A 24254-nucleotide genomic window follows, 5' to 3' on the forward strand; every position below is an offset into this window, starting at 1 on the left:
TGCAGTGGGCACGAAGTTATTTACAGCACTGACTGCTGTGTTGTGAATTTTTTCTAATTTTGCTCCATGTAAGCTTTTCCTGTTGCATTTTGCATAGTTGTAGGGAAGAGGTGATATTTCTCAATGTTTCGCAATAACTGAGCACGGCACCTACTGCTCAAGGAAGTCGTCAGACTTTGCCGGTATTGGTGGGCTTGTAACCAGAGCTTCCTTTTTATGCGTGGTGGAAGAGCATAAGGGAATATGCATAAAGGAAGAGCAGATCAGGTCGCCATGGCCCTTGCCCTCCATCCTCACCAGAAGAACCCTTACTCTTTCAGTTCTTCCAGCTGGTGCTGGCTGCCTTTCTTGCTGCTTACTGCTGTTTGACTTAATTAAAAATGTGTGCTAAGTGCTCTGACAGCTTCCACAAGGGGCTGCTGTAGGTGGGCTGAGGGTTTGGTTTGTTTCACTTGTGTTCCTCTTTCACAGTCAGATACAGTGAAGGGGTTCTCTTTTCATGACTAAGTTTTCATGACCAGAAATCATCTGTTTTAATCTGAATAAGGATTTTTCTCCTTTTTACACCTCCCAAAGGTTCCACTGTCTGGCATCCCGACTGTAAGCAATCCACTAAGACCGAAGAGAAGCTAAGGGTAAGCTGAACTTGTGGCAATGACTCACTGGATATTTTGCACACCCAGTAACTGGACATTGTATTTGAAAGAGTTGATTGTCCATGTTTGTTTAGTGCATAGCTGTCACCACACTGGCAGAATAACTGTGACAGCACTTCAGAGGTACTGGTGTGATTTTTAGGCTCACCATCTTCACGTATCTGTTTCAGTGTACTGATCTGAAGATAGCATCATTTACTGACATACAGACGTGGCATTGTCTTTAAGACATTTAATCTTATATCTTAATTAATTTTTTTTTTTTGGGGGGGGGGAGATTTTTAAGAGGAAAATGTGAACAGAGCAAGTGCTACAAGGTATCTTAGTATTTTTGCAAATCTGTATAACTTCTCAATAGTTACCCCATTCTGTGCAGTTATTTACAGCATTTAGCTCAGATGGACTCTTCATCCAAATAAAACCCAGACTAAAGGGATCCTAATTTGAATGCCAAGAAGAGTTGCAGTTATCCTTGGGGTCACTTCAGCATATCCCTACAAGGTTTCTGGATTAAATCTTTGATGGGAATAACATTGCACGGATAAACATTATAGCCTGGATTTTTTGCATGCAATTTTAATGTTAAGCCTATATTCACTAATTTGCCTTCTGGACAATTTACTCTCTTTGATGTCTCAGTAGTTTCTTTGAACTTTGTTAATTTTTCTGAATATGAATATTAGAGACTTCATGTGAATAAAATGTGTAGAAGGTCTGTCAGCCAAGGAAAATGAGAGGCACTGGCATGGAGGTTATCCTGTGGGTTTTGTTCTACCTGTGGGTTGTTCACAGGAAACCCAGGCCAGGTGCACTGTTCTGCAAATTTACTATGAACGTAGGTAGCATACTGATAACTGTTTCTTGATCAGAGTTCACATTAGTGTGGGTTGTACTGATAATACAGAAGTAGAACTGGCCACAGGTGACCCAGTATTAAAAATGCCTATGAAACTTTCTTCATAAAATTCTCTGGATTTTGTACCCGGTCCTGTCAGCTGCAAAGAGGTGGGTGTGATGCAGGCTTGGAAACTTAGGAAGTCAGTAAGCTCCCTGGCTGTTCTCAGAAGTCTGTCTCCTGGCCTTTGGTTTCCAGCATGCAGCATTATGTCACTTGCATAAATATTGTTCTCAGTGACGCTCTTATCATAGTGTACACCAGCTGTAACTTTACCACGTTACCTCCAGAATAGGCGTGGGGCTGTTGCATCACCCAAGGAGCAGACAGATTGTTTATGCCAGCACTCAGTAATTAGAAGGTAAAGAGAGATCTCCAAAGAATTAGATTGCTCCCTTATTAATGTTAACTAATTACCACAGTACTTTTTATGCTGCTCTGGATTTTCTTCCTCATTTAACAATTTGAATGTAAGACAAGGCTTTGGCCCTGCTTAAGTGTCAGAATGCTTACGCTTAGCAGTGAATGGCTGGGGTACAATACCTCCCTTTCACTTGGACCCAAAAGCCTTATCAAAGCATTCCTGACTACAGTGCTGCCCTTATGAACCTTCTCCAAGCTGGCCTTATAACTCAGTTGATTTATTTCCATTCCCCATGGAAATTGTCAAGTCCTCTTCAAGTATCTTCTCCATTTTTCCATTACACATTTAAGCATGTGAATCTTCTTCCTCTTCAGCTGATTTTAATTGAAGTGAATGAAGTAAATAAATTCACCCACCTGCAAGACTTTGCATAAGTGAGTTCTTTCAGGAAATTTAAGACAAATGAAGTGAGAGAATGCTTATTAGGGGAACATGAGAAATGTTATGGCAAAGCTATCCAAGGCTACCTTATTCCTGGAGATCTTCTATGCAGAGGTTTCAAATGTCTTTAAAGGGTATCAGGAAATGCAATATATTGAAGATAGCTGGAGAGAGAGAGGATTTTTAGCTTCAGCTTTACATCACAGATAGTCTGTATGTATTCTGCAAGTATCAGACACCTTATTTTAAAATCAGTTTGAGTTCACTTGATCACTTAAGTTCATTTAGATGACTTTGCCAAATGTTTCATTCGGCAGGCTCAAATGAAGGCAGTAGCAAAAAGGTAGGTACAGAAACATATTAAACAACTGGCAGAACTATGTGCTATTTGAACATGTCACCACTAAATTATGAACTGTGGTTTGATTCGCTGTCAGTTTCTTGGTTGTGTAGATTTCAACCTGATATGAGAATCAGAATCTGGTTTGTGAGTTGTCAAATATGAGATAAAACCACTTTCATGGTCAGGCCTAGATATACTGGTGGTTCTGCAAAAAGCCGGTGACAAGGCCTCTCTGCTCTGCTGAGTTTCCTTTCCCAGTAGAGCAAAACAAAAAAAAATGCCCTTTTATCGTGGAAGTCACTTCAGAAGTTTTCAGCAAGTTCTGTTTTCCAGCAGAAACTGATTTGTGATATAAACTAATCAACACTTTAGCTGGTTAGTATTTCAGATGGAGTTCATACAAATGGTTAAGGTCTTCCTCCTGGATTTTTTGTAGAGGATTATAAAGACAAAACAAGCAAAGTAAAGCAGTCGTGTGTATACAACAAGAATATATATTGCTTAGTTTTTGTTGGTGGTGTTTATTTTGTTTTTAACAACTGTCTGGTGGTTTGTGATTCTACAGGGACCAATAAGTAACATAAATCTTATGGGCTGGGGAAACTATTTTCCTTTTCACTCTTCTTTTTCCCTTTTCTGTTTCATGACAGCATTCCTCATCTGAGTTCTTTTATCCAAAGAGTCTGGTTCTGCGCAGACCACGCTCTGCAGAGGTTTGCTGTTGTGTTTTCAGTGTTGATAACAATCTTCTTTACTGAGAAGATTCTTGGTTATTGTCATTTGCTGTGCTTGCTACTACTTCTGCCACATAACTTTCCTGCTCTCACTTGCCACCCTGGGCACTGATTCTGTATTTTGCATCATGTAGTCCAGTGTTTGTTAATTCTCACGTTTTCATTTCTTTTAATGAAATGCTTAATTTATTTTTTTAGATTAATTTGAGCTTTTGCGGGTTGCAGTATTTTTCTTCCAGTGCCATAGAAAGTTTTTCTTCTGAAGGAAAAAATTAGAGTGCAAATATGAAGCAAATGAAAATGGTAAAAAAAGTGTCTGACTTTAAAGGGAAGAAGTCAGGTTTCCATGAACAATGGTTTATGTTTTTTAGAGAGAAAAATGCTATCAGTTATATCATTTTTGTTTTTATAATTATTGACCAAATACAGATGAAAACTTCAGTTGAGAAAATATTTACAAAAAGCTGGGTTTGGGCATGTCCTGGGCACTGCCCCAGAGCATTTGGCCTCTCCATAGTCAGCAGCACATCCATGTTGGCGTTAGGAGGTTGTCCCTTCTTGATTGTTCTGCTTTCAGACTTCCTTGAGTTTGGTGTGCACCTGAGACCACCACCTACTTCTGTTTCTTCTCATTCAGAGCATTGCTTCTTTGTCGGTTGTATCTGCTGTCTGGTTGTACAGCTTTCACCCAATAATGAAGTAAAAATGTGCAGATATGGACTTAGTACAGGCTAGCTGTAGCCAGACGAGCTGATAGAATCCGTGCCACTGGACTCTCAGTGTGTCTGCTCACACTGCCTTCACATCTCTCATCACAAGGCAGTTGTATCATCAGCCAGGGCAGGATATTTGTTAGATGCAGTCTGCAGAGCAGCGTTACGTGGCTGAATACAGCGCTGTGATTCAATAGCGGTCACTGCCAGCCCTGTGCCCTTTGTCCTGCACAGGACTTCACAGAGTTCACTTGGATGTTGCAATGCATTAACCCCTCTTGAATGTGCTCTCTCTTATCTACAGAATATATATCAAGAAAATAAAGCTACAAAGTTATGTTATCATGGCTCCTAAGGAGGGCATTGTCTCTGCACGTTTAGGCTTTATGGAATCTGATATTGGAGACTAAAGAAAGCAATCTGGGGGACTGTTCTGCTCATCTTTTAGGCCAGTGTAGTGGCTTCTTGCAGTCAGTTTAGCATGCAGGAGTCTGAGTTTCCAATGTTGAAATCCAGGAGCCTTAGGATTGAAAAATGAATCTTATCCAATGTATTAGAAAAATATGCAAGGAAAAATATGAGCGGCCCATGCCAAAATCAAGGTATGTTCTCTTTCTTGCTTTGTAGACTGTATAGGATACAAGTAGCTTAGGGTCAGATGATATCCTCTTGTGTAAATTTAGTCAGTATTTAATGCTGCTTAGATTTACAGGCTGATTATACAAGTGTAATTCAAGGCAGATTTTGGCTTTAAGTGTTCTTCTGCAGAGTAGACACAAAGATGCTATCACTGCTGTTGCTGTAAAGACGGGCCAAAGGCTTTAATCTACATTAAAATTACAGTTTTAACTTTACCAGAGCATGCTTGATGCAAACGCCTTTTGCACATAGTAAGCCAGAGCATGCATGTTTTGTAAATATTATCTGCAGCCTTTTCCAGACCATGGCGGTTCAGTCTTGTTAATGTTTCTTGTTTCTCTGAAGTATGCACCTGTTGATGAAGGTGCATACTTCAAAGATCCTGTAGGTCCCTGGATCTTGACTTCAGAGTTCTGAGACTTTGTGACTGAGCTGAGTACCAAACAGCTAGTGGGAAACGGGTCACAAAATCTTAGCCAGAAACAGAAATACCTGACAGTCTCTTAGATCTATGAACAAACTTTGGTACTGTAGTTAGAAGACGTTTTGAGCCTCGGATGAACCTGCTGCCAATGAGTTCCATTTTGTATGTGTGTTTTATTACTAATATGGTGGCAGATTACAGGCAAGACAGGAGAAGGTGTATGCCTACTGCAGCTCTTCATCACATGATAACCCTGCTGAAAACTGTTTGGATGGTGTACATAATGCGGAGAAGACAATCCTTGGTGTGTGATTCAAACAGAACTTTACTCCAAGTACTTTAAATGCCACTGATGCAGTGATCACACATCAGGCATCAAAACCACCGTCTACGACCAGCCCAACAAAAGTGCTGAGCTGCCAAACTTGAGTTCTGGAGCTTCCATTGAAATCAGTGGGAGTTAGAAGTTAGGCATTTCGCTAGGAGTTAGATGCCAAAGGCAGTGCAAGAAAGAAAGGAAAAGAATATAAGGGAACATAAAAGGTATAAAGAAACATAAAAGAAATATAAACCTCGTGCAGCTTATCGTTTGCCATGAGCGGCTGTCTGTGGACTGAGACCCATGTTTACTGGGGTTAATTGTTTGCTAAATGTAAGAAGGAACCCAGCAAATTGAAATAACTAGCTTGTAGGGGAAAATGTCTTAAGTTAAAAGATGACTGTAGTGTTTTTAAAACCATACTTGCTACCTATCACACACACACACACAAAAAAAGTTCTTTTAAGAATTTTTGAGGAAGTAAACCAAATCTTGTGAATTCTATAAGAAATTGACCATTGAATTTAGTATGTTCTGGACTTTCCACTTCATTTTTTTTCTGCTTTCCACTCAGGTTACTTTTGGTGAAGACTACATTTGCATGAGTAGTCTTGTAAAAGATCTTACATATGGTAGCAGTGTGTCTTCAATGACTGTGCTGAAAATTCCTTCTCCTTTCTGGCCTTTTTGTCTAGAAAGGGAAGAAAAAATTCTTGTAACCTATTAATATGTGTCTGTGTGACTTTGAACTAAACCTTTTCGCTAGCTTTGTCATGGTGCGCACATATTGTAGATTTTTAAGGAAGAGAAATACTGAAGTACTCTGTGCATTTGAAGGTAACACACTTGTAAGAAGGGCACAGTTCAACTGGCAGACAGGCACAATGAATGCTGTAGCACTGAAGTGCGTTATTGGTCTTGTACACTGCCATTGAAAATTACTGAAATCCATGGGAAACCTGTCTCCAAGGAGCCCTGGTTCCAAGACCTAAAAAACTTCTATCCTCTGTAAAGCCTTACAGTTGCTGAAGCAGGTACTTCCAGTAGCAAGTATTGCACTGGGACTGTCAAATTCTTTGCTATTGCAAAGTTGTGGCTGCTGAGTAGAATAAATTACACCCTAATCTTCTTTTTAGCTTATTTATAAATAGGCTTCACTTACAGTAGCTTCTGAGGTTTAGAGAATTTGCTTAAACTGTGCTGCTACATGTTATTAAGTGAAAACATATTCATTTTTCTGCAGCTATTATCACCGCCTTGCATAATGAACTCTATCAAAAAACTAAGGCAGGTACTGTAAACAACGCTGACGATGCCTTTGTTAAACAATAGTGCATCTGTTTGGCCAGATGTTCTTGGGATCAGTTTTGATCTGGTTGCCTGCACTTAGTTATTGTAGAGCATGCTTTTGAACATCTGTACTTCAAAAAGCCACAGCCACCACATTACAGCAGTATCTGGATGATGTGAATGGCTCTAGTGTGGATGTTTTTCTTGAAAGAAGTTATGTATTTAGATGATGTGCCATGCATGATGACATGACAAGCTGAGGTAAATGCAGATGAACATGTTAAGCTTTGTAATCTAATAATAAAATAACAAGTTAATTAATTTGGGCCATATGCATGGGTGGTATGATAACTGAGCATTAAAATTCACAATGAACCTAACAGGATGAGCATCAAGAGCATGACAGTTGGTGTTACCTCTGCCAGTCTGCAAATGAAGTTGGTAAAGAACTTTTGCATTGAGGACAAATGCATGAAATGAAGATCAAAAACATAAAAATGTCTGTGAATAAAGTGGGAAATACGGAGAAGTCTTACAGATATTTCAGCTACTTTGTGATTTGGTTCTTTCCCTTAGCTACCTTAATGATATGTATGAACTTCTATTGTTTGTTTTTTTCATATGCATTCGCAAACTTCCTATATGTGGTACAGACATCCCATGTGAATATATTTACCAGTGTTACATCCATTTGGATGGAGGAGGAAAGAAAAAAGAAACAACTTTTCTACAGTTAAAAAATGTGGAGAACGACCATGCCACAAGAAAAAAATAGTTGTAGTTCTTAACAAAGATTTGATTTAAATTTCTCTGAAAAAAGTGACAGTGTGAAAAGCTCTGTTTGAATCCTTAAAGAACAAGCACGGTCATGCAAAGAATATTCCAGATCCATTTGCAGAAGTAAGCCAGCTTAACTTTGTTGCTGGGAGTATAGAACAAGTGTCCCAGGTCTGTTGTGATGGGATGAAATACCTCTAGAGGAATGCATTCATATTAAAGAAGTCTCTCGTTTTCTTATCTGTATGTGTTTAAGAGATGCTCATGTGACATCTCCAGTGAAGGTCAGGGTTTGCCGCTGTTCCAGTTTTAACCTGTGCTCTTATCCAGCTCTTCTCTAGGATGGGATTTACACCAGTTACATCAGTAGAGAATTCATCAGCCAATGTGTCTCTTGTCACCTGTTTAAGTAGTAAAGTCACAACAGTGCTACAGAGACAGGGTTTCTCGACTGATAATGAGAACATAACGTACAATATAATAAAAGCCATACCCAGCCACAGATTTTCAGTCAGGAGTTGTTATAGGCCTCTTGGTTGCTATAGTTGTCTAATAGCCTAAAACTTTGCAAAACTAACAGTTTATATCAAGGGATCTTCAATGTAGGTTTGTTAAGGCAAAGAGCAGAAATGGTCTTCAATGCAGAGCAGTCGTATTTAGGGGAAGGTGCAAATCTGTGAAGGATTCCAGACCATATGGGAAACAGCAGAGTCTACAGAGAATAGCCATCTGCGATGGCAACAGCCTGTGTAATTCAAAACAAGTAGGGCAAAGTGAGGCAGCAAGAACGAAAGTAGATGCAGAAGTCCTCTTCCGTGCACTGTCTTCAAGGGTATGTTATAAAATCAGTCCAGATAAAGGGCTGGGAGCTGATGGAGGAAGCGCAGAGTAGCAGGTCTGCTTGCATTCAGATGCTCAGCAGATAACCCACATGTGCTCAGGTAGGGTGGCATCCTGCCTGGGGAACGTGGAACTTCATCAGACGCTCCAGGTTAAACTGCTGTACACAGGAACTGTTACAGAAAATAGAAAACTGGTTTTAGAGAGTGTCAAATCTGGCTCGTGGCCGTGTTAATGGGATAGTAATGAGGAACTTGGAGCAGAAGCACGGAGAGGAAATGAAGAACAGGTGCTACGACTTGCCAGTCCATCTGGCAACTGCTCCTGTACTCCTGAACTAAGAGCACATAAAAGAATTGTTAGCAGGGCATTGCTGAAACTGTCTTCTTAGGCTGACTGTATTCAATAAACTCACTGAAGTGATAAGCACAAGGGAATTTTTCTTTGCTGAAGAAGATTTTAGCAGTTACACTAAGAGGTGAGACTGAGAGTTGAAGCAAGGGCTGAAAAATTCTGATTTCCTGAAGAGATTACAAAGAACCAGAGGGAAAAGCAACCCAGAAGGTGTGCCAGTTCAGAAGAAGTCGTAACTGGCTCTCATGCTTGTTTTCCTGCAAGAGGGAAAATTAATCAGACAAAACTCTTAAAGCATGTCTGCCAAAAGTGAAAGGTAACAGAGACGCCCCTAACAGTACCTCAAGTGCTTAATGGTGTTCCCTGTGTTGTAGTGAAAACAGTGGTTTTCCATAGCAACTGCAGCAGCACGTTACATGTGTCTTCGCTCAGTGGCGTGAAATGGCAAAATGAAAAGGGGATGAAGTGTTTCTCAGCAATAGCCAGCTTAAGTCTTGAAACGTTTCCATCAAACAAGTGTGTGGGGGGGACTGTTTTGTTTTGTTTTTCCTTTGATTTCATCATGGAAGGAGCTAAAGGACAGCTGATAAATTTCTGTGCTCCCTTTTGGGATGTAGGAATTTGCAGCTACAGAGGGAAAAAGAAAGGAACATACAAAGGTCCAGCTGAGAAGGCATTCTCAAACGTACTCCTGAGGGGATTGGTGACCATGTCATTCCATAGCCACATCTGCTCTCTATTTGATCTGGATCTTCACGTTTTTTGGTGGAATGTGTTCAAAGCCCTTTATTTCTTTGACCCTCCCTGCATATGGTGATCTCATTTCCACAGAGGGAGTCAGAGGAATCCTGCTGTATGATCCTCAGCTAGTCTTCAGCATTTTTATAAGGATGGTTCCAGTAGCTTTCCTGGCTATGAAATTAAAGGTAGAAAGAGTCTGAGAGTGTTTCAAGGATGAGAAATGTCCAGTAGCCTTGCTCACTCCAAATATTTCCTAAGAAAAAATCAGTGACCCAAGCTGTTTAGTCTTGTTTCTCACCAGTATGTGACTCAAAGGTCCCTTAGCACATTGTCACAAACAGACGAGAGGTAAGGACTGCTTAAGAAGGCTTAATTTTTGGTGACTTTGAAACAACCTACTGCACTGTTCTCAGAGTCATCTGCTGATGCATTACTTTATGATAGGAGTTAGTTCTTCACAGTCAATTAGGGAACAAAAATGGCTTCTCAAGTGGAAGTGGGATCTTTGATTACCTTTGTCTGCTGCATGCTATATTTGAGTTATTGCCCCAATAACCTTGAGTGACTTTTGATCAAATAAATGGTTTTCAAATTTGTCAGGTTTTCAGGATCCCCACATCTCAGTGCCAAGTTATTTTGTCTCCTCTCACAAAACTTTCGCTAGGGAATCAGTGTCTGTTCAGTACTGATGTAGTGTTAGATAATCCTCTGAATGTGCGGCAGCACTCACTCTGTAGGGGTGCAGCTGTTCTCCTGAATTTCAGTTTGCAGGACGTTGGCACTAAACATCAGTTTTGCAGTGTGGGGAATCATGAAATTTCAACCAATAGTTTAGTTTTTAGGTTGCATCTAAGTTGTGCTGCAGATGCAGGGAACAGCTCCAAGCCAAGGATTTCTGGTCTTTCTACTGAGAAGGGCCAAATTCAATTCCATATTCATAATGGAAATCCAGTGACTGAACACCTGGAAAGCAATGACGTGTGTGCTGCGCTCCTCTCAACAATTTTGGCTGCTGAGCCAATGGCTGCTGATAATCTCTAGCTGTTTGTGAACTAACATTTTGATAAAGTGACCATCAGGACTGTCCTGAGCTGTACATTATATGGCTACTTGCAGTGTCTCTGGCAGGTGTCGTTTTGTTTTGTTCATCATTGTTGTCAGTCTTTTACACCGTATGATTTAGAAAACCTCCTTCCTCCCTCACAACACTCCTTCCCCTGAAAAAAAAAAAAAAAGCCAACACCTGCCTCATAAAATTGTGAAATATGCCAGAATGCTTGCATTTGTCTTGACTTTTTTTTTTCCCAAAATGCGGTTGATTTCAAGATGTGTGCAGATTTCTTCACTTAAAACCAAAGTTACCAATGTTAATTGCTTCAGGTGGCTCTGAAAAGTTCCTGTTTGTTTTTCAGCCTACGAGAACATCATCAGAAAGTATTTATTCCAGACCAGGTTCCAGTATACCTGGCTCACCAGGCCACACTATCTATGTAAGTATTTCTTCTGATGAATGAGCTGCTTGAATATGAAATACTTCATGCTGAAATAAAACACTTCTATACTGATGCTAATACCTTCATTTCAGTGGTTAAATTGTTAAAATTCTCAGCACCATTACAGGGGTAGTTTTTATCACCACAGAATTTCAAGGGCAGGGCAGGCTTTTTCCAGGCCACATAAAGATTTAGTAAATCTCCTGAAGCCACTTGGTGATGTGAAGATGGACAGAAGGCAGACAGGTCAGCTGCCTGACCAGATCTTAGAAATTGCAGTTGGAAATACATTCACAGAAAGTTTGGCTCAACATTTCAAAGGAGTTATTTTTTTTTCTCCTCTTCTAACACCGCTTTTAGTATTTACCACTATACTTCAGTATTGTCAGTGCCCTTCTTTTCTTGGCAGAGGAGTTTCCAGGGTCGGAAGAAATCATCTACTAAGTTTGGTTCTAAGGAGGCAGAGTATGAAATCAGCTGTACCTGGATGAATAACAAAACAGCTCAACCTTCTCAGACTTACTGTATTTCAATGCATATAACCTACACTTTCAAGAACTTGCATGCATTTAAGAGTCCATATAGCCTTTGTCCTCATATAAAACACGCTCCAGACAACCTGCACAATATCCAAGGGAGAAGTGGAAAATAATAGCTAAGAAGAAAATGACAGGAAGGCAAGTTACTGAGAGAGAGTCCATTATGAGGGGTCAAGGACGAAGGTTATGTTCGGAAGAAGCAGCAGATACAGGGCAGACTTTCTTTTCTGTTACCTGCACTTAATACTGAATCACTCATTTTGTAGATAACCTTAAGATTATGTAGGTGAAAATGTAAGGCATACAGATTTATTTGTTACATGTATTATAACGCAGAAAAATTACCAAAATTACAGATCTCAAGTCCTGAGTTTGAGATAAGTGCTAGTTCTTCAGTGCATTTCAACAACAACCTAAAAAAACAGCTAATATGTCTAAAGTGTTCACACTGCAGCTGTCAAACCACAGAGCATGTCCTGGAGAACTGCCATCATCCTTTTGGTAATATCACCTGCATAAGCTGTAGCTTCACCTGTTGCTACACAACTGAGTCTATAGGGCAACATCTGGGGTCTATGAAAGTATCTATGGTAATTTACACTGGATTTAAAATGTCCAGACATATTTGCAGCTCTTTAACAGACTGCGGTAAAAACATTACACGTTAGTATAACTACCTATTTATCAAGGGTTAAATTGGCTTATGGTACTTTGTTATACCTGGTGAGTCAAAACTAAACAGATTTGAGGATGTTTTTAAAAAGTGGATTTCCTAACTATTTCAAGCCTTGTTTCTCAATCAGAAGTATTTTGTATTGTATTTAATTTATGGCATTATTTAAGAACCGCCAAGACTAGTGGTTGTTAGAAGGGCTCAGGAAGGTAAATTCACTTAAATATAAAGACATTATGTGCTAGTACTCAGGCAGAACAGAACTGAATGCGAGTAGAAACAGATCAGCCTTGTTTTCTTGTGCAGCCTCCTATGGATAACTAAAATACCTAGTAGAAAAGGTGAAAAGCAAATTGAATATTCCCTATTAGCTTTAAAAATCAAGTTTACTTTTGTAATGTAGTTAAGAACGTATGGTGATTTTTTTTAACAAGTTTTCTTTTAAGAGAAAATATTAGCTGCCTAAACAATATGTAAGACCTCTTTCCAGCTCCCTCTGATGGCCACAACTGTCTTTTTAGAACTGATTTCCTACTCCCAGTTTCAAACTAGTTAAGAACATCTCGCAGTTTTAGTGAGAAAATAGTCAATGTTAGTACTACATGGTATCCTGTTAGTAAGCAACAAATGCTATAGTTAGAAGTTTGCACATAGGTTAAGTGATGAGTACAATATAATGATTTCAGTTGGCAGTTTGATGCCTAGTCCTGACAACTAGTCCTGCTTGCCATTTTATTTCCTTGTAATGAGTTGTATTTCCTCTCGTGTGCAGATTTATAGGTTGGCGTTCTGTCTGTGGTCTCCTGCATGGAATCCTCTCACAGTCTCTGTGATCTGCAATCTAAATTAATATTATCGCACATTTTGCAGATGGGAAAATAAGAGCGGAGGTGAAATGACTTGCCTTAGGCCACAAAACGAGTCATTTGTGGAGCTGAAGTTTCCAGCTCGGTACTGTTGATAAGCAACTTTTGTGTGACATCTGTATATGCAATGTTCTTTCTTTCCTAAGTTCAGAAAACACTGTGTGCTTTTAGAGGGAGGCCCACTTGGAGAAGAAACAGAAGCAGCCACTTTGTGCGTAGAGTGCCAAAAAGGGTTTTCCATGGCAACAGTGTGATAACAAATACACAAAATCATAAATTGTGTAAAATAGAAATTACCAGTGCATTTGTGTAAGTTAATTTATGTTCTGTCTTTGACCTTCAGGCAAAAGTAGACAATGAGATCCTTGATTACAAGGATTTAGCAGCCATTCCCAAAGTCAAGGCCATTTATGACATTGAACGTCCAGACCTAATTACTTATGAGCCATTCTACACTTCCGCCTACGAGGACAGACAGGAGAGACAGAGTCTTGGAGAGGTAATGAACCGACAAGCAACCCATTCTGCTATAAGCTTTACTCAAAGCCTGCTACGCTTCTATCCTCTTTTGAAATAATTTCTAATCGACGCTTTAGAATTGTTGCTGCTGCTGTTCAAAGTGCTTTTTGTGTTTGATCTGGGCTTAATGGGGACAGTCGTGACGATGCGTTATGTGGGGAAGCTGCACAGGTAAACACACAGGTCCACTTCTTGCCTGCATTAACACCAGCTGCTGGCAGAGGAACGGGGAGCAGGTTGCAGGCCATTTGTGTGTGTCTCTGCTCATAATTCACATGCATATTCTAGCCTTTGGGTGCAGCAAAATCCAGACCACGAGGCAAAAGCCAGCTTGGTGTTGTGCTCTGTACCAGGCACGTTGCTTTAGAGCACCAATGCTCATAACAGAATATGAGGAATACCATAATGTTCTGTGGCAGTAACAGGATTAAGAGCTGCAGAATGCTTTCTCTCTTGCATGCCAAAGGGAAATATATTTCCAGAGCACTTTGCCAGAGATACATACGGGATAAAATTTGAAATAGGTCAGGATGAAATGCTCTTCCACCAGGAAAAGCAGGTTAGTTGCAGTATGGAAATAGCTGCCTCACATTGTAAACTCCTGACATTTAGTAGATTCTTTTATCCTGCAACAAGAGAAACAATCATCTCATTTATTTTCTTAAATTTGTATTTAAAGATATCTTTCAGGTTGTAGGGTCCCTCAGTTTTCTCAGCTGACCTTCTATACCTGCAACCACTATTAACACCGTTCAAATGCAGATCATGAAGCAGGTTTAGTCAGGTATTACCAGTTGACTGTAAATCTAATTTCCAGAATGCAAATCTAATGGGTGTGGAAATAGACTTCTTTGCTATCTCGGTGACTTTAGCTGACAGTAACTGAATTAAGTATGAAGATATGCTGAGGAAAAAGGAAGTACAGTAGAGCATTCAGGCACAGATGGTTTGAAGTGACTAAGATAATCTCTCTTAGCAAAGCATTCTTCTCATCAATAGATCGGTTTTCTCTGCTTTTGTACTTTGTTCATTGATATTTCATAGGACTAATCTTAAATTATGAGCTATATTATAAGTTAACTTGAGGAAATTCAGGAGACTGTTCAGCTCAGGAATACAATAGGTGATTAACAGGTCAGAATATTACAGAACTTCTGCTCTCAAATTCAGGCTGGCAGCGAATCCAGCTGACGTATGATTCATAACTCCTGTGAGATGCGTTGGTGATCTCTGACCAGTTCCAACAGATCTGAGCCATTCCACAGAACCATCTACAAACACAAATCTCTTGTTAGTCACAAAGGAAGAACTGATTTCACCCAGTTTTGTTAATCCTTAAGGGGATGCTGCTCACTGATAAAGGCATATGTTGGAAACTGTCTGCCATTATGCTTGTTCTGGGAATAAGCAAAAGCCTTTGGGGTTTTCTTACCCTGTATTATCACCAGCATTAAATCCAATTAATTTCTGGTGACTACAGAAATTTGTTCTTGAAACAAAATGGTTCTCTACATCTTTTCAAGAGATCTGGGTTTTCTACTCAATGCTACTGGTGACTACTGTGACCTTGGGCAATTCACCTCGCCTCTCTGTGCCTGTTTCTCCTCCCTTCCCTTTCCCTAATGAAAGCACAAGCCCATCACGGGTGGAGTGATCTCTTAATTTGTGTTTGTGTTGTTGTATATGAGTGACACTTAATCTTCGAATATCAGTTACCATCATCTTTAAAAAGCAAAGGAGGTAACACGTTTAGTCGTGGCAGGGATTTACAGACTTTAAGCAATTTAGCCTGCGTTCTTTTTCTAAAGTGTTTATATGTGGTGGGATTAAATAAAATGTGAGCCTGACTTTAAGCTTGCACCCTAGAAATGCCCTTTACATAAATTAAAAAATATATATAAAAAAATCAAACTCAGGTAAGAAAGATGTGCATGTGTACAAGGCAGGTGTGTAAGAGCAACCAAAATTAATCCAGTAGTGGAAACAAACCTTAAATTACAGGGAATAAACTACAAGAAAATTGTGTACTTCAGCTACAGAAAGTGCGAAGACAGCACGAGACATTCTTCTTTATTGAAATGAAAGGGAAATGCATTGAAAAGTTTCTCACCAATAATGTGTGGTGTTCGGTTAAATCCCAATCTTGTTTTTCTATAAATCTGTGATGAGAAACACTTTCCCACAGCACCATCTAGCGGGAGCTGGACATTTTAGTTAAAGATCCACCAGCAGCAAGAAGGTCGTGAAGAGGTGGTTTAGTTTCTCACACAAAACAGATGAGAAATGAGCCTTCTGGTGCTCTGTGGCTGTTTGAAGATGTGTTTGCTTGAAATCAGTACATTTTTTTTTTTTTTTTGCTATTGAGGCTGACCCTTAATGCAGTGATAAAATTTCTAGAAAGTCAAAGTTGCTCAGGTTAACTTCTGCCCCGTTAGCAGCAACCTGGTTAGCACAGGAATCAAGTCTCTCATCAGCTCTGACTTTTGCTGCGTAAATATTGAGAGAAGCAACGTTACCCTGTGCGTTCTCTATTTTTAGTATTCTGTCAGCTGAGAACAATGGCCGTATTTTGAACTGACTAGTGTAAAGATTTGTGCAACAGAACAGATTTTAAAAGCCTTCATAAGCTCTGAAGAAGCATGACTCAGAATTTGAGATACAGCAGTTCACCTATGCGTGATGAAATAATGAGTTGGCTGCAGAGGGTGGTTCCATTTCCCAAAAAGCAACGAGATGATGTCAGTTAGTGATGGAGTGGAAATACCTGAAATGTTGGTCATGGAATCAGCAAGTCACTTTCTGGGTTGCCTTCCCGGTCTTAGATTCCTGTGACAACCATTTACATTGCCTGAGCAAGTAGGCAACCTCAACAGATTATGGAAATTTGTTTATTTACAGTAATCACCAGTGTTACCAGCTCTGTGAGAGTTAATGGTCTCACACTGCAAAATGTAGAGGTGAATTTCTGGTTATTACCAGAAATTGAGCATACATTTTACACTAACTATTGTTGTGCATTATTGTAATAGTTAAACCAGAATCAGCAGTTTTGGTGCTGAGACATTATCTTAACAGCTATGTCGTCCTGTAACAACTGTGGTCATATTTAAAAGCATAATCTCTTGCCATGTTTGCTATGGCAATTAAGTAATATGGAAACTTAATGCATAAAAGAATAAATATTTTAAATCCTGGTCTTCCAGCTTCAAATTGTCTTGTGATTAAAGACACATAACTGGTAATCATACATAGACTTTATTCTTGTTTGTACCACCAGTTTACGCATGATCTTATGCTTCATTTCTAAAGGCACGTCTTGCCTCAGTTTCCCTATCTCTGTAATAGAAACGCTTCATAACTATTGCGCGTATTTCTTACCGCTGGCTTTTGCATACTTCTTTCAATATACATACTGTAATTCCTGTCTGTTCTCCTTGCATAACTATGGATGAATACAAAGCTAACTTAGAGAGAGATCATATCAAAGAAATGTTGGTGACAACTACGTGCTGCTTTGCATTGGCTGTGAAATGTAAGACCTTGAGGAAAAGGAGATTTTTGCCAGAGTATGTGTGTTGGAGGAACAGTGTGCTTCATCCTGGAAGTCATTCTCTACTTCTGGCGCCATGCAAAGCTTTGAGTTAAGATTATTTACTTTTGATTTCCACTTTAAAGATTTCTTCATAACAAGCATGCTTATTAAATTAATAACCCTTTCTGATTCTGATCTCTACAGATATGCTTTAACTACCACAATGATTAGATGGTTGAGAGGTGTTGTTGCATGATATTTGACTGAATTAATCACACTTATAAAGATTCTCCCAGAGACTTTAATTGCTTCAATGATTTATGGACCAGTTCCTGAGCAATGTGGAAAAAGCAAGTTACGGTGTTACAATGGCCTCAGTTATGTCTTCATTGCCATTTTATATGTCTGGGTTGCCATTTTCTAGCCCAAAACATGCCGTGATGATTCTGTAACCTTACTTTTTTTTTTTTGTATCTTTGCAGTCTCCAAGGACATTATCACCTACCCCTTCTGCAGAAGTAAGTTTGGTGGAACATAATCTTACTATGATTACAATAGCTCACTTCAGCAAATGCAGGTGTTGATTTTGTTACCCATTTGATCTCTTTTTGCTACGTAGAAATGTTTTCTGAATATTGAAATTTAAGGAAAATTAACTCTAAAAAGAAAACATTAAGCTTTCATTGTCAGATTGTATGAGAAATGAAGCTCGTGCTGCTACCCAATTGTTGTCTATAAAGCAGAGCCACTTGTCCAGCAGAGGTCACTTCTTGTACATTGATTCTTCTGGTTGCCACAGGCAGGATCTCCGGAGACGGATGACTGACATGAGCTAAAACGCCGCTCTAAACATTTAAATAAGAAGACATGGTTGCTACTAAAACATTTGTAGTTTTGCCTCGAAGAAACCATAACTGTGGTTTGGTTTGGTTTTCCCTGGGGGCTGTTTTGAACATTATAATAACATTAAATATTTGTAGAGTTATTTGTCAGGTTCCTATAGATGCTATTGCATAAGCATTTTCATTTTGGGGGTGTAGAGTGTTGTTTGTTTGCAACATAAAAGTCATGATGATTGCTACATGCTTAAAAAAATAAAAATAAAAAAAAAGGTGACTATAAAATTTGTAATTCTTTGTGCATTCAAATTGCTCTCATCCATTTTGTCCTGTTTTGTTTTGCTTTGTGTGTGTTTTCTTGTTTTGTTGGCTCTGGGTTTGTTTTGGTTTGTTCTGTTTTGTTTTGTTTTCCAGGAAACTGAGAAAACTGAGTTTTGCTGTGCAAGAAGGTGTCATGTTTTCAGATGGTTGGGTGGGGGCGTCAGATCTAATTTGGGTACTAAAAACCCTGTTTGTAGCTAGTTGAGACACATGGTAAATTAAGCCACAGAGCTCTGAGCTGCCTCTTTTGAACTCTTGCTGGTCTCCACCTTAGCTAATTGAAGGCTGGCTCATGTATCTTGTGCCATGTGCTGTAGCACAGGCATCCTCTGAACAGGCAACTTCCCTTATTGAATCACAGGAACATGGGGAAATCTAGGATTACATAAGATTTAATAGAAATTACGCTGAATGACAGGTGCAGTTAGAACCTTCCAAGACTGAACTCTGACACTGACTATAAAAATGGATCAGTCTTTGAACAGATCATTAACAAACAATAATAATGAAATGGGTTGAAAGCTTAGGGAATATTGTTGTTTCAGTAGCTTCTGTTGATATCTGCAGATCCACAAACGTTGAGCATTGCTAAAAGAAATGTGTAATGCACGTTTATATTTACTAGTGAATTCTTTTTAATTGCTTCTATTCTGCAGGGTTATCAAGATGTTCGGGATCGTATGATTCACAGGTCTACGAGTCAGGGCTCCATTAATTCTCCAGTGTACAGTCGTCACAGCTACACACCCACCATGTCACGTTCCCCTCAGCATTTCCACAGACCTGGTAAGGGCAACTGCGTTAGAAGGATGTATAAAAGTAGTGCTTCTTTATTATGTCACCGAGTGGCAAAGAGAAGCATTTGTTTCTCTTAGCAGTCATTTGAAAAATTGCTTCCTATTTTAATATCTTCTCCTCTACCTGTGTTTTTTGTTCATGATTGATGCAGTCTTTTGCCGTAGATTGAATACTGATCTTCTGGTTTTATTTCTGATTAATTATTTTCTAAATGTATGTATGTTTGTGGAAGTGATCAACAATTTACAGCAATGAAACACAACCTTTATTCAGGAATTTGGGAAAAGTATCACATCTTAGAAACAACAGTTATGGCTTGACTATAGAGAAGTCGCAGATGTAGGATTCCTCCCTCCTAAAAAAATATTTATATAAAATAAATAACCCAACATATTCTGAATTGTTAGTCACTTTTTAAACATACTCGTGCTTTGCAAGATAGATTTTTTTTTTTAATTGAAGCCATAGACATTTTCTAGGGGACATATAAAAAAATACAATTTTTTTTTATTGATTTAGCAGTGATGCACAAGTTCTATGTATAATACAGAGAATGTACAGTCATTCAGGTTCTAAGTGCATTCAAATTACTGGTTGTGTATAGGAAAGCAATACTTGAAAATTAAGCATTCATCCACGCCCAAATTGCATAAAAATGTATCTGTAAATGCAATTCATTGAATACTTTTCAAGATTGATTTATTCTTTATGGTAATGAATTAAATCATTGTGACCCGTTTTTAAAATAAGTGATACAATCGTGCAGTTCCATCCTCCTTGGTGATTGCAGACGAACACTTAGCATGCCAAAGGCCCATCCACAATAGCAGCTGCAATTTTAAAATTAAAGATTAATTGTAGAGCCACCACTGTGGAACTTGAGTGCTGGAGCCATTTCCTAGTAAGGGTGGGCTGAAAGCAGCTAATTGTGTCTGTCAGTGAATGCCTTATTTAATGGTCCCAAGGGAGGTGGGACAGAAGCAAATTGTGTCTGATAGTTAGTGCTGACAACATGACTGTGTTTTAAGATGACATTATAACTAAAACTGAAAGAGACTTATAAAGCATGAAAAAGCTGCAAACTTCTGTCTCTTGATTCTGGCAATTTCAAGGGGATTTTTCCATTTGTATCGGTTGTATCAGGGGCATGAACAAATCCAAGACTTATTCCAGAATTTACTGTGATTGATTTTTTTTGTCTGTGTTCAGTCAAGGATGTTCCTCAGAAGTAGGCTCTGTTTGTGTAATTCTTTGATGGGCGGATGGGCTCAAGCAAGAATTTGGGTCCAAATGTAAAATCTTCAAAAGTTCGCAGCCTGAGGGATTTTCCGAGAAGATATTTGTTCAAGCTTATCTCTGTTCGGATGATCTCATCTTTGGCTAACCTGTTTTTGTTTCTCATATGACACAGACATAAATCTGTAGAATTCATCATTTTGATCTTTGCTATCCTGCTTTGGGGTGATTGTTAATTTATAATTTTCCTCCAGTATTATTCATATTGGATAATAGCATGTGTATATTTAACATTCTTTTCTTAATATCACTTCTCGTAACCATGTTATTTGCAAGAATAACTTCTCTCTGAATAAATGCAGTGGCCCCAAGTAACTCCTCTTTGGCTTCCAGCTAGCCCTTGAGAGAGAAGCGAAGCACTATGTTGACGTTGTCAGCATCAGGTTCTTCAAAATTTGAGTGCTACAAGTTTTGAAAAAGTTTGCAGCCTTTTCCTACCGTGATGCCCTAGCTGACGTTGGTAGCGTTTTTGGAATGCCTTAAAACAATAGAAGGCAGCTTACATGCCTCTTGACTGATGTGGGGTTGATCAGACACTTTTCAAAACAGCTGCTTTCGTAACTAATTGAGCGTCAATGTTTGTGATGTTTGCATGATGGCAGCAGGCTATTTTCTGGTAACAAGGCATAGATAAGAAGCTCATTAAGCAAGTAAATATTACGCTGAATTAGTAATGCAGTTCAAATCTGAGCCTCTCTTCAACTACTTGCTGTAACTTTGTCTAATGTTTATGAACCCTTTGGTACGTCTTTTAACCTTTTTTTTTTTTCCTTCCTCCTTTTCAGAATCCTAATTGTTTAATGCCTTTTTTTTCTTCCTTTGAAGCCTCCTTCCCTGCCTTTCTCTTATTATTTTTCTTTGTTTTCATTTTGTTCTGCCCCCCGATTCCCTGCTGCCGCAGAGCTGCTCCCTACTGGTGTGCAGCGGTTGTCATACCTGCGCACTAGCAGTCGCAGCTCCGCTCACCATGACTCCCGCCCCAACTCCCCCTTCCGACACCACTTCATCCCCCATGTCAAAGGTAAGGAGCCAGGCCTCTCCAAGGAGTACCCTCCGGGCTGGAGATTTATTAGCATTCTGTCAAAGCTAATAAGGTGCATCTTCGTAAGGTTATCATTGGCTGCGTAGCTGAGCATGCCTCGAAATGTGCCGTTACACTTAAAACACTGGTAGAATAGACATAATGTCCTTTCTTAGAGGAAATATGTCATTTCTAAGGGCCCTAGTTGACAAGTCATCAAGCAATTTCCTGTTAGAAATACAGAGGGAAGCATTATCATCTACTGCTTAGAGCCTATACGTGCCTAACTTAGCCTCTTCCTAAAGTAATATATAACAACCCTTACAGCAGCTAGCATGTCAAATTATTTCTACATTCTCAAAACACACATTTAAAAATTTACTACAAATACCGCCTGAATGAGACCAAGGTGACCCAAAAAATATGAAAAAAAAAAAACAACACAGATTATATCAAGATCAATGGCAATAAGGAAAAGAATCATTATTAATCCTATTGGCAATAACTAGTGCCCAACAAAATAAAATCTCCAGGCCTCTCCTCAACTACTGAGAATCAGCAAACTCTGCTAAGTCAGTAGAGTTAAAAGGATTTATGCTACCTGAGGATTTGGTCATTTCTCATTTTTTAACCTGTAATTTTTTGTTATTTGATTTGAGGGCGGAGTTTTTTCTATGTCTCCCTTCAAAGAGCTCATTCAGCTCAACAAGCTTTTAGTTTCTTGCTTTCTCTGGATGTGGTTTTACTTTTATTCCTATTGGAGCATTCTCTGGCTGTGCTGTTTCTTTATGTTGGGGGAGACAGTCATAGCTTATATCACCTACAAAAGCTCAAGAAGAGGCAATTGAGTATGTTGAGCACAAACTCTATTCTGGCACCATTGATTAATGCAGATAATCAGAAATTGGAGTTAAAAACGGTTGCAAGGCAGTTGTTGCCATGCACTTTCAATAAATGCTAATAGATCTCAATATTATCTCTCCTGAAACATTCAGATCACCATTACTAATTTTAGTTTTGCTTTTCCTTAGATGATATTTGTTAACATGCACTTCAACTTTCCTATTATATCACTATAAAAACAAGAAAACACACCTCACTTCAAACTTAAAAGATTGGGACCCTTAAAAATAAATACACAGCTCATTTCAGCATGCAGTTAATCCATAACCCTTGCAATTTCAACATTTTTTTTTGCTGTTAACCCAAATTACTACCTGCACTCTTTCAAGTGGCATTTTCATTCTTTTTCTGTTGAGAAAATAGCTTCTTCAGAAGATAAATCAGAAGAACTATTGAAAAACCGTGCCTGTTGTTTTCATGTTTCAAAGATATTCATGTGTAGATTAGTCCTGTATCTCAGCTATTGGTACAAAAGGCCAATTGGAATTGTAAGTGCTGTAGACAAAGGGGTGAGTATGGTTCTTACAAAGTAGATGCACATAGAACATTGTAAGAATCTACCATTTTCTGAAAATTTTACAGAAAGGTCTTAGGCCTGTACAGGGTTCACGTGTGGTAACTAAGCAAGGCTCCCAAAGCTGTGGTTCATATCACTGTGACATGTGCACCATCTGAGGATGTGGTGCGTTTGGGAGGGGGCAAGCAGCAGGTACTCACAGATTGTAATTCACATGGCTCAATTGGAAGTGTAATCTCTTAATTGTCAGTTGAGGAAAAGAAGCACCTTCTTAAGGTGACCTACAGCACTTCAGTTTGGTTCACAGGTTAACGTGGTGGGAATGTCCCCATGGTTTTCATTTCCTTTTGGTTTTCTTCTCTGTGGAGGAAGGAGGCCACTCAGTAAAACAAAAAGTGTGCTCTTGGGCTTCAGTTCACCACTGCAAGCTGAGCTCCGCCAGAGCATTGAGCCAAACTCAAACTTCTATAAAGCATACATAGATGAAGTAACTTGGGATGTTTTTATTAATGATCTGAAATAAAACATGTAGTAAAATTGCAGGCAGAGCTTCCTGATGACATGCAGACTGTGAAAATAGCAGCCAATAGAGAACACGAGCAAGAGCTTTTTCAGTGAGCAGTGCAGCCAAATGTAAGCCATGCTTCTGAGTGATGTCCATCCATACATGCTGGAAAAAGTAGTAACTATGAAGAGAACTTGGCTGTTCTGGTGGATATTAGGAAGGGTAGGACAGAAGAAAGATGCTCCAGATAAAAGAGCTACGTAGAGATGTTATAAGACCTACAGGGAACTGGTAAATTCACAGTCCCAGCAGGATGAGTGACATAAGAAAAGCTCCAGAAGTTTCAGAGAAGGATCATCAAATTATTGCAGATCTCATAGTGAGAAAGTTAATGCTGTTAATTTATTAGCACTATCAGATGGAACAATTTGATAGCGATTTGTACCTGTGTAATAGAAATGTGTGGTAACAGTACTTTCTCCTATATAACAGGTAAAGATACAATAAAGTCCTATGGTACACTGAAATCAGGCAAAAATCATTATTTCTCTCATTTGTTTTAGTTGAAGATAAGTAGGCATTGGAATATCTTTGTCTTCCCATTGCTACAAAACACAGAAAAGTACAAAAAATCAACAGGCCTGAAGACCTTCATAATTTTTCCAACATGCTAAGTGATCAGTGGAGCTCTCACAAAACCCAAACATTAGATGAACAAATGTTTGTCATGTTCCTGAAGTCAGAGCAAGCTCTGGCTTGTCCTTTGAACAGGTTATGATGGAAGATAGTTTGTAATCAGATGCACTCAGAAAACCTACATGGTGTATATATGTGTATATGTACTATATGCATACAAGATTATAGGGAGAGATAATGTTTCTGCTAAATAAGCCCTGTGCCTG

At 39.1% G+C, this 24254-nt stretch overlaps 1 protein-coding gene across 3 annotated transcripts in view; it reads left to right on the forward strand.

Annotated features, from left to right (window-relative positions):
- ABLIM1 (actin binding LIM protein 1) overlaps positions 1-24254 on the forward strand; it is a 189900-nt gene that overhangs the window by 138089 nt on the left and 27557 nt on the right. For 2 of the 3 annotated variants that reach the window (XR_007708546.1, XR_007708547.1), the window contains exons 8-12: positions 577-635; positions 10943-11020; positions 13445-13600; positions 17635-17670; positions 18969-19098. Coding sequence is in view for 1 of the 3 variants with exons in the window: in XM_050711882.1 (XP_050567839.1) it covers positions 577-635; positions 10943-11020; positions 13445-13600; positions 17635-17670; positions 18969-19098; positions 21308-21427 (579 nt within the window). In the remaining 2 variants the exon portion in view is untranslated. Of the gene's footprint in view, positions 1-576; positions 636-10942; positions 11021-13444; positions 13601-17634; positions 17671-18968; positions 19099-21307; positions 21428-24254 lie in introns of all 3 variants that reach the window. The other variant, XM_050711882.1, reaches the window with a different exon arrangement.

The sequence above is a fragment of the Cygnus atratus genome, chromosome 7 (assembly GCF_013377495.2).
Source record: "Cygnus atratus isolate AKBS03 ecotype Queensland, Australia chromosome 7, CAtr_DNAZoo_HiC_assembly, whole genome shotgun sequence".
Taxonomy (NCBI): domain Eukaryota; kingdom Metazoa; phylum Chordata; class Aves; order Anseriformes; family Anatidae; genus Cygnus; species Cygnus atratus.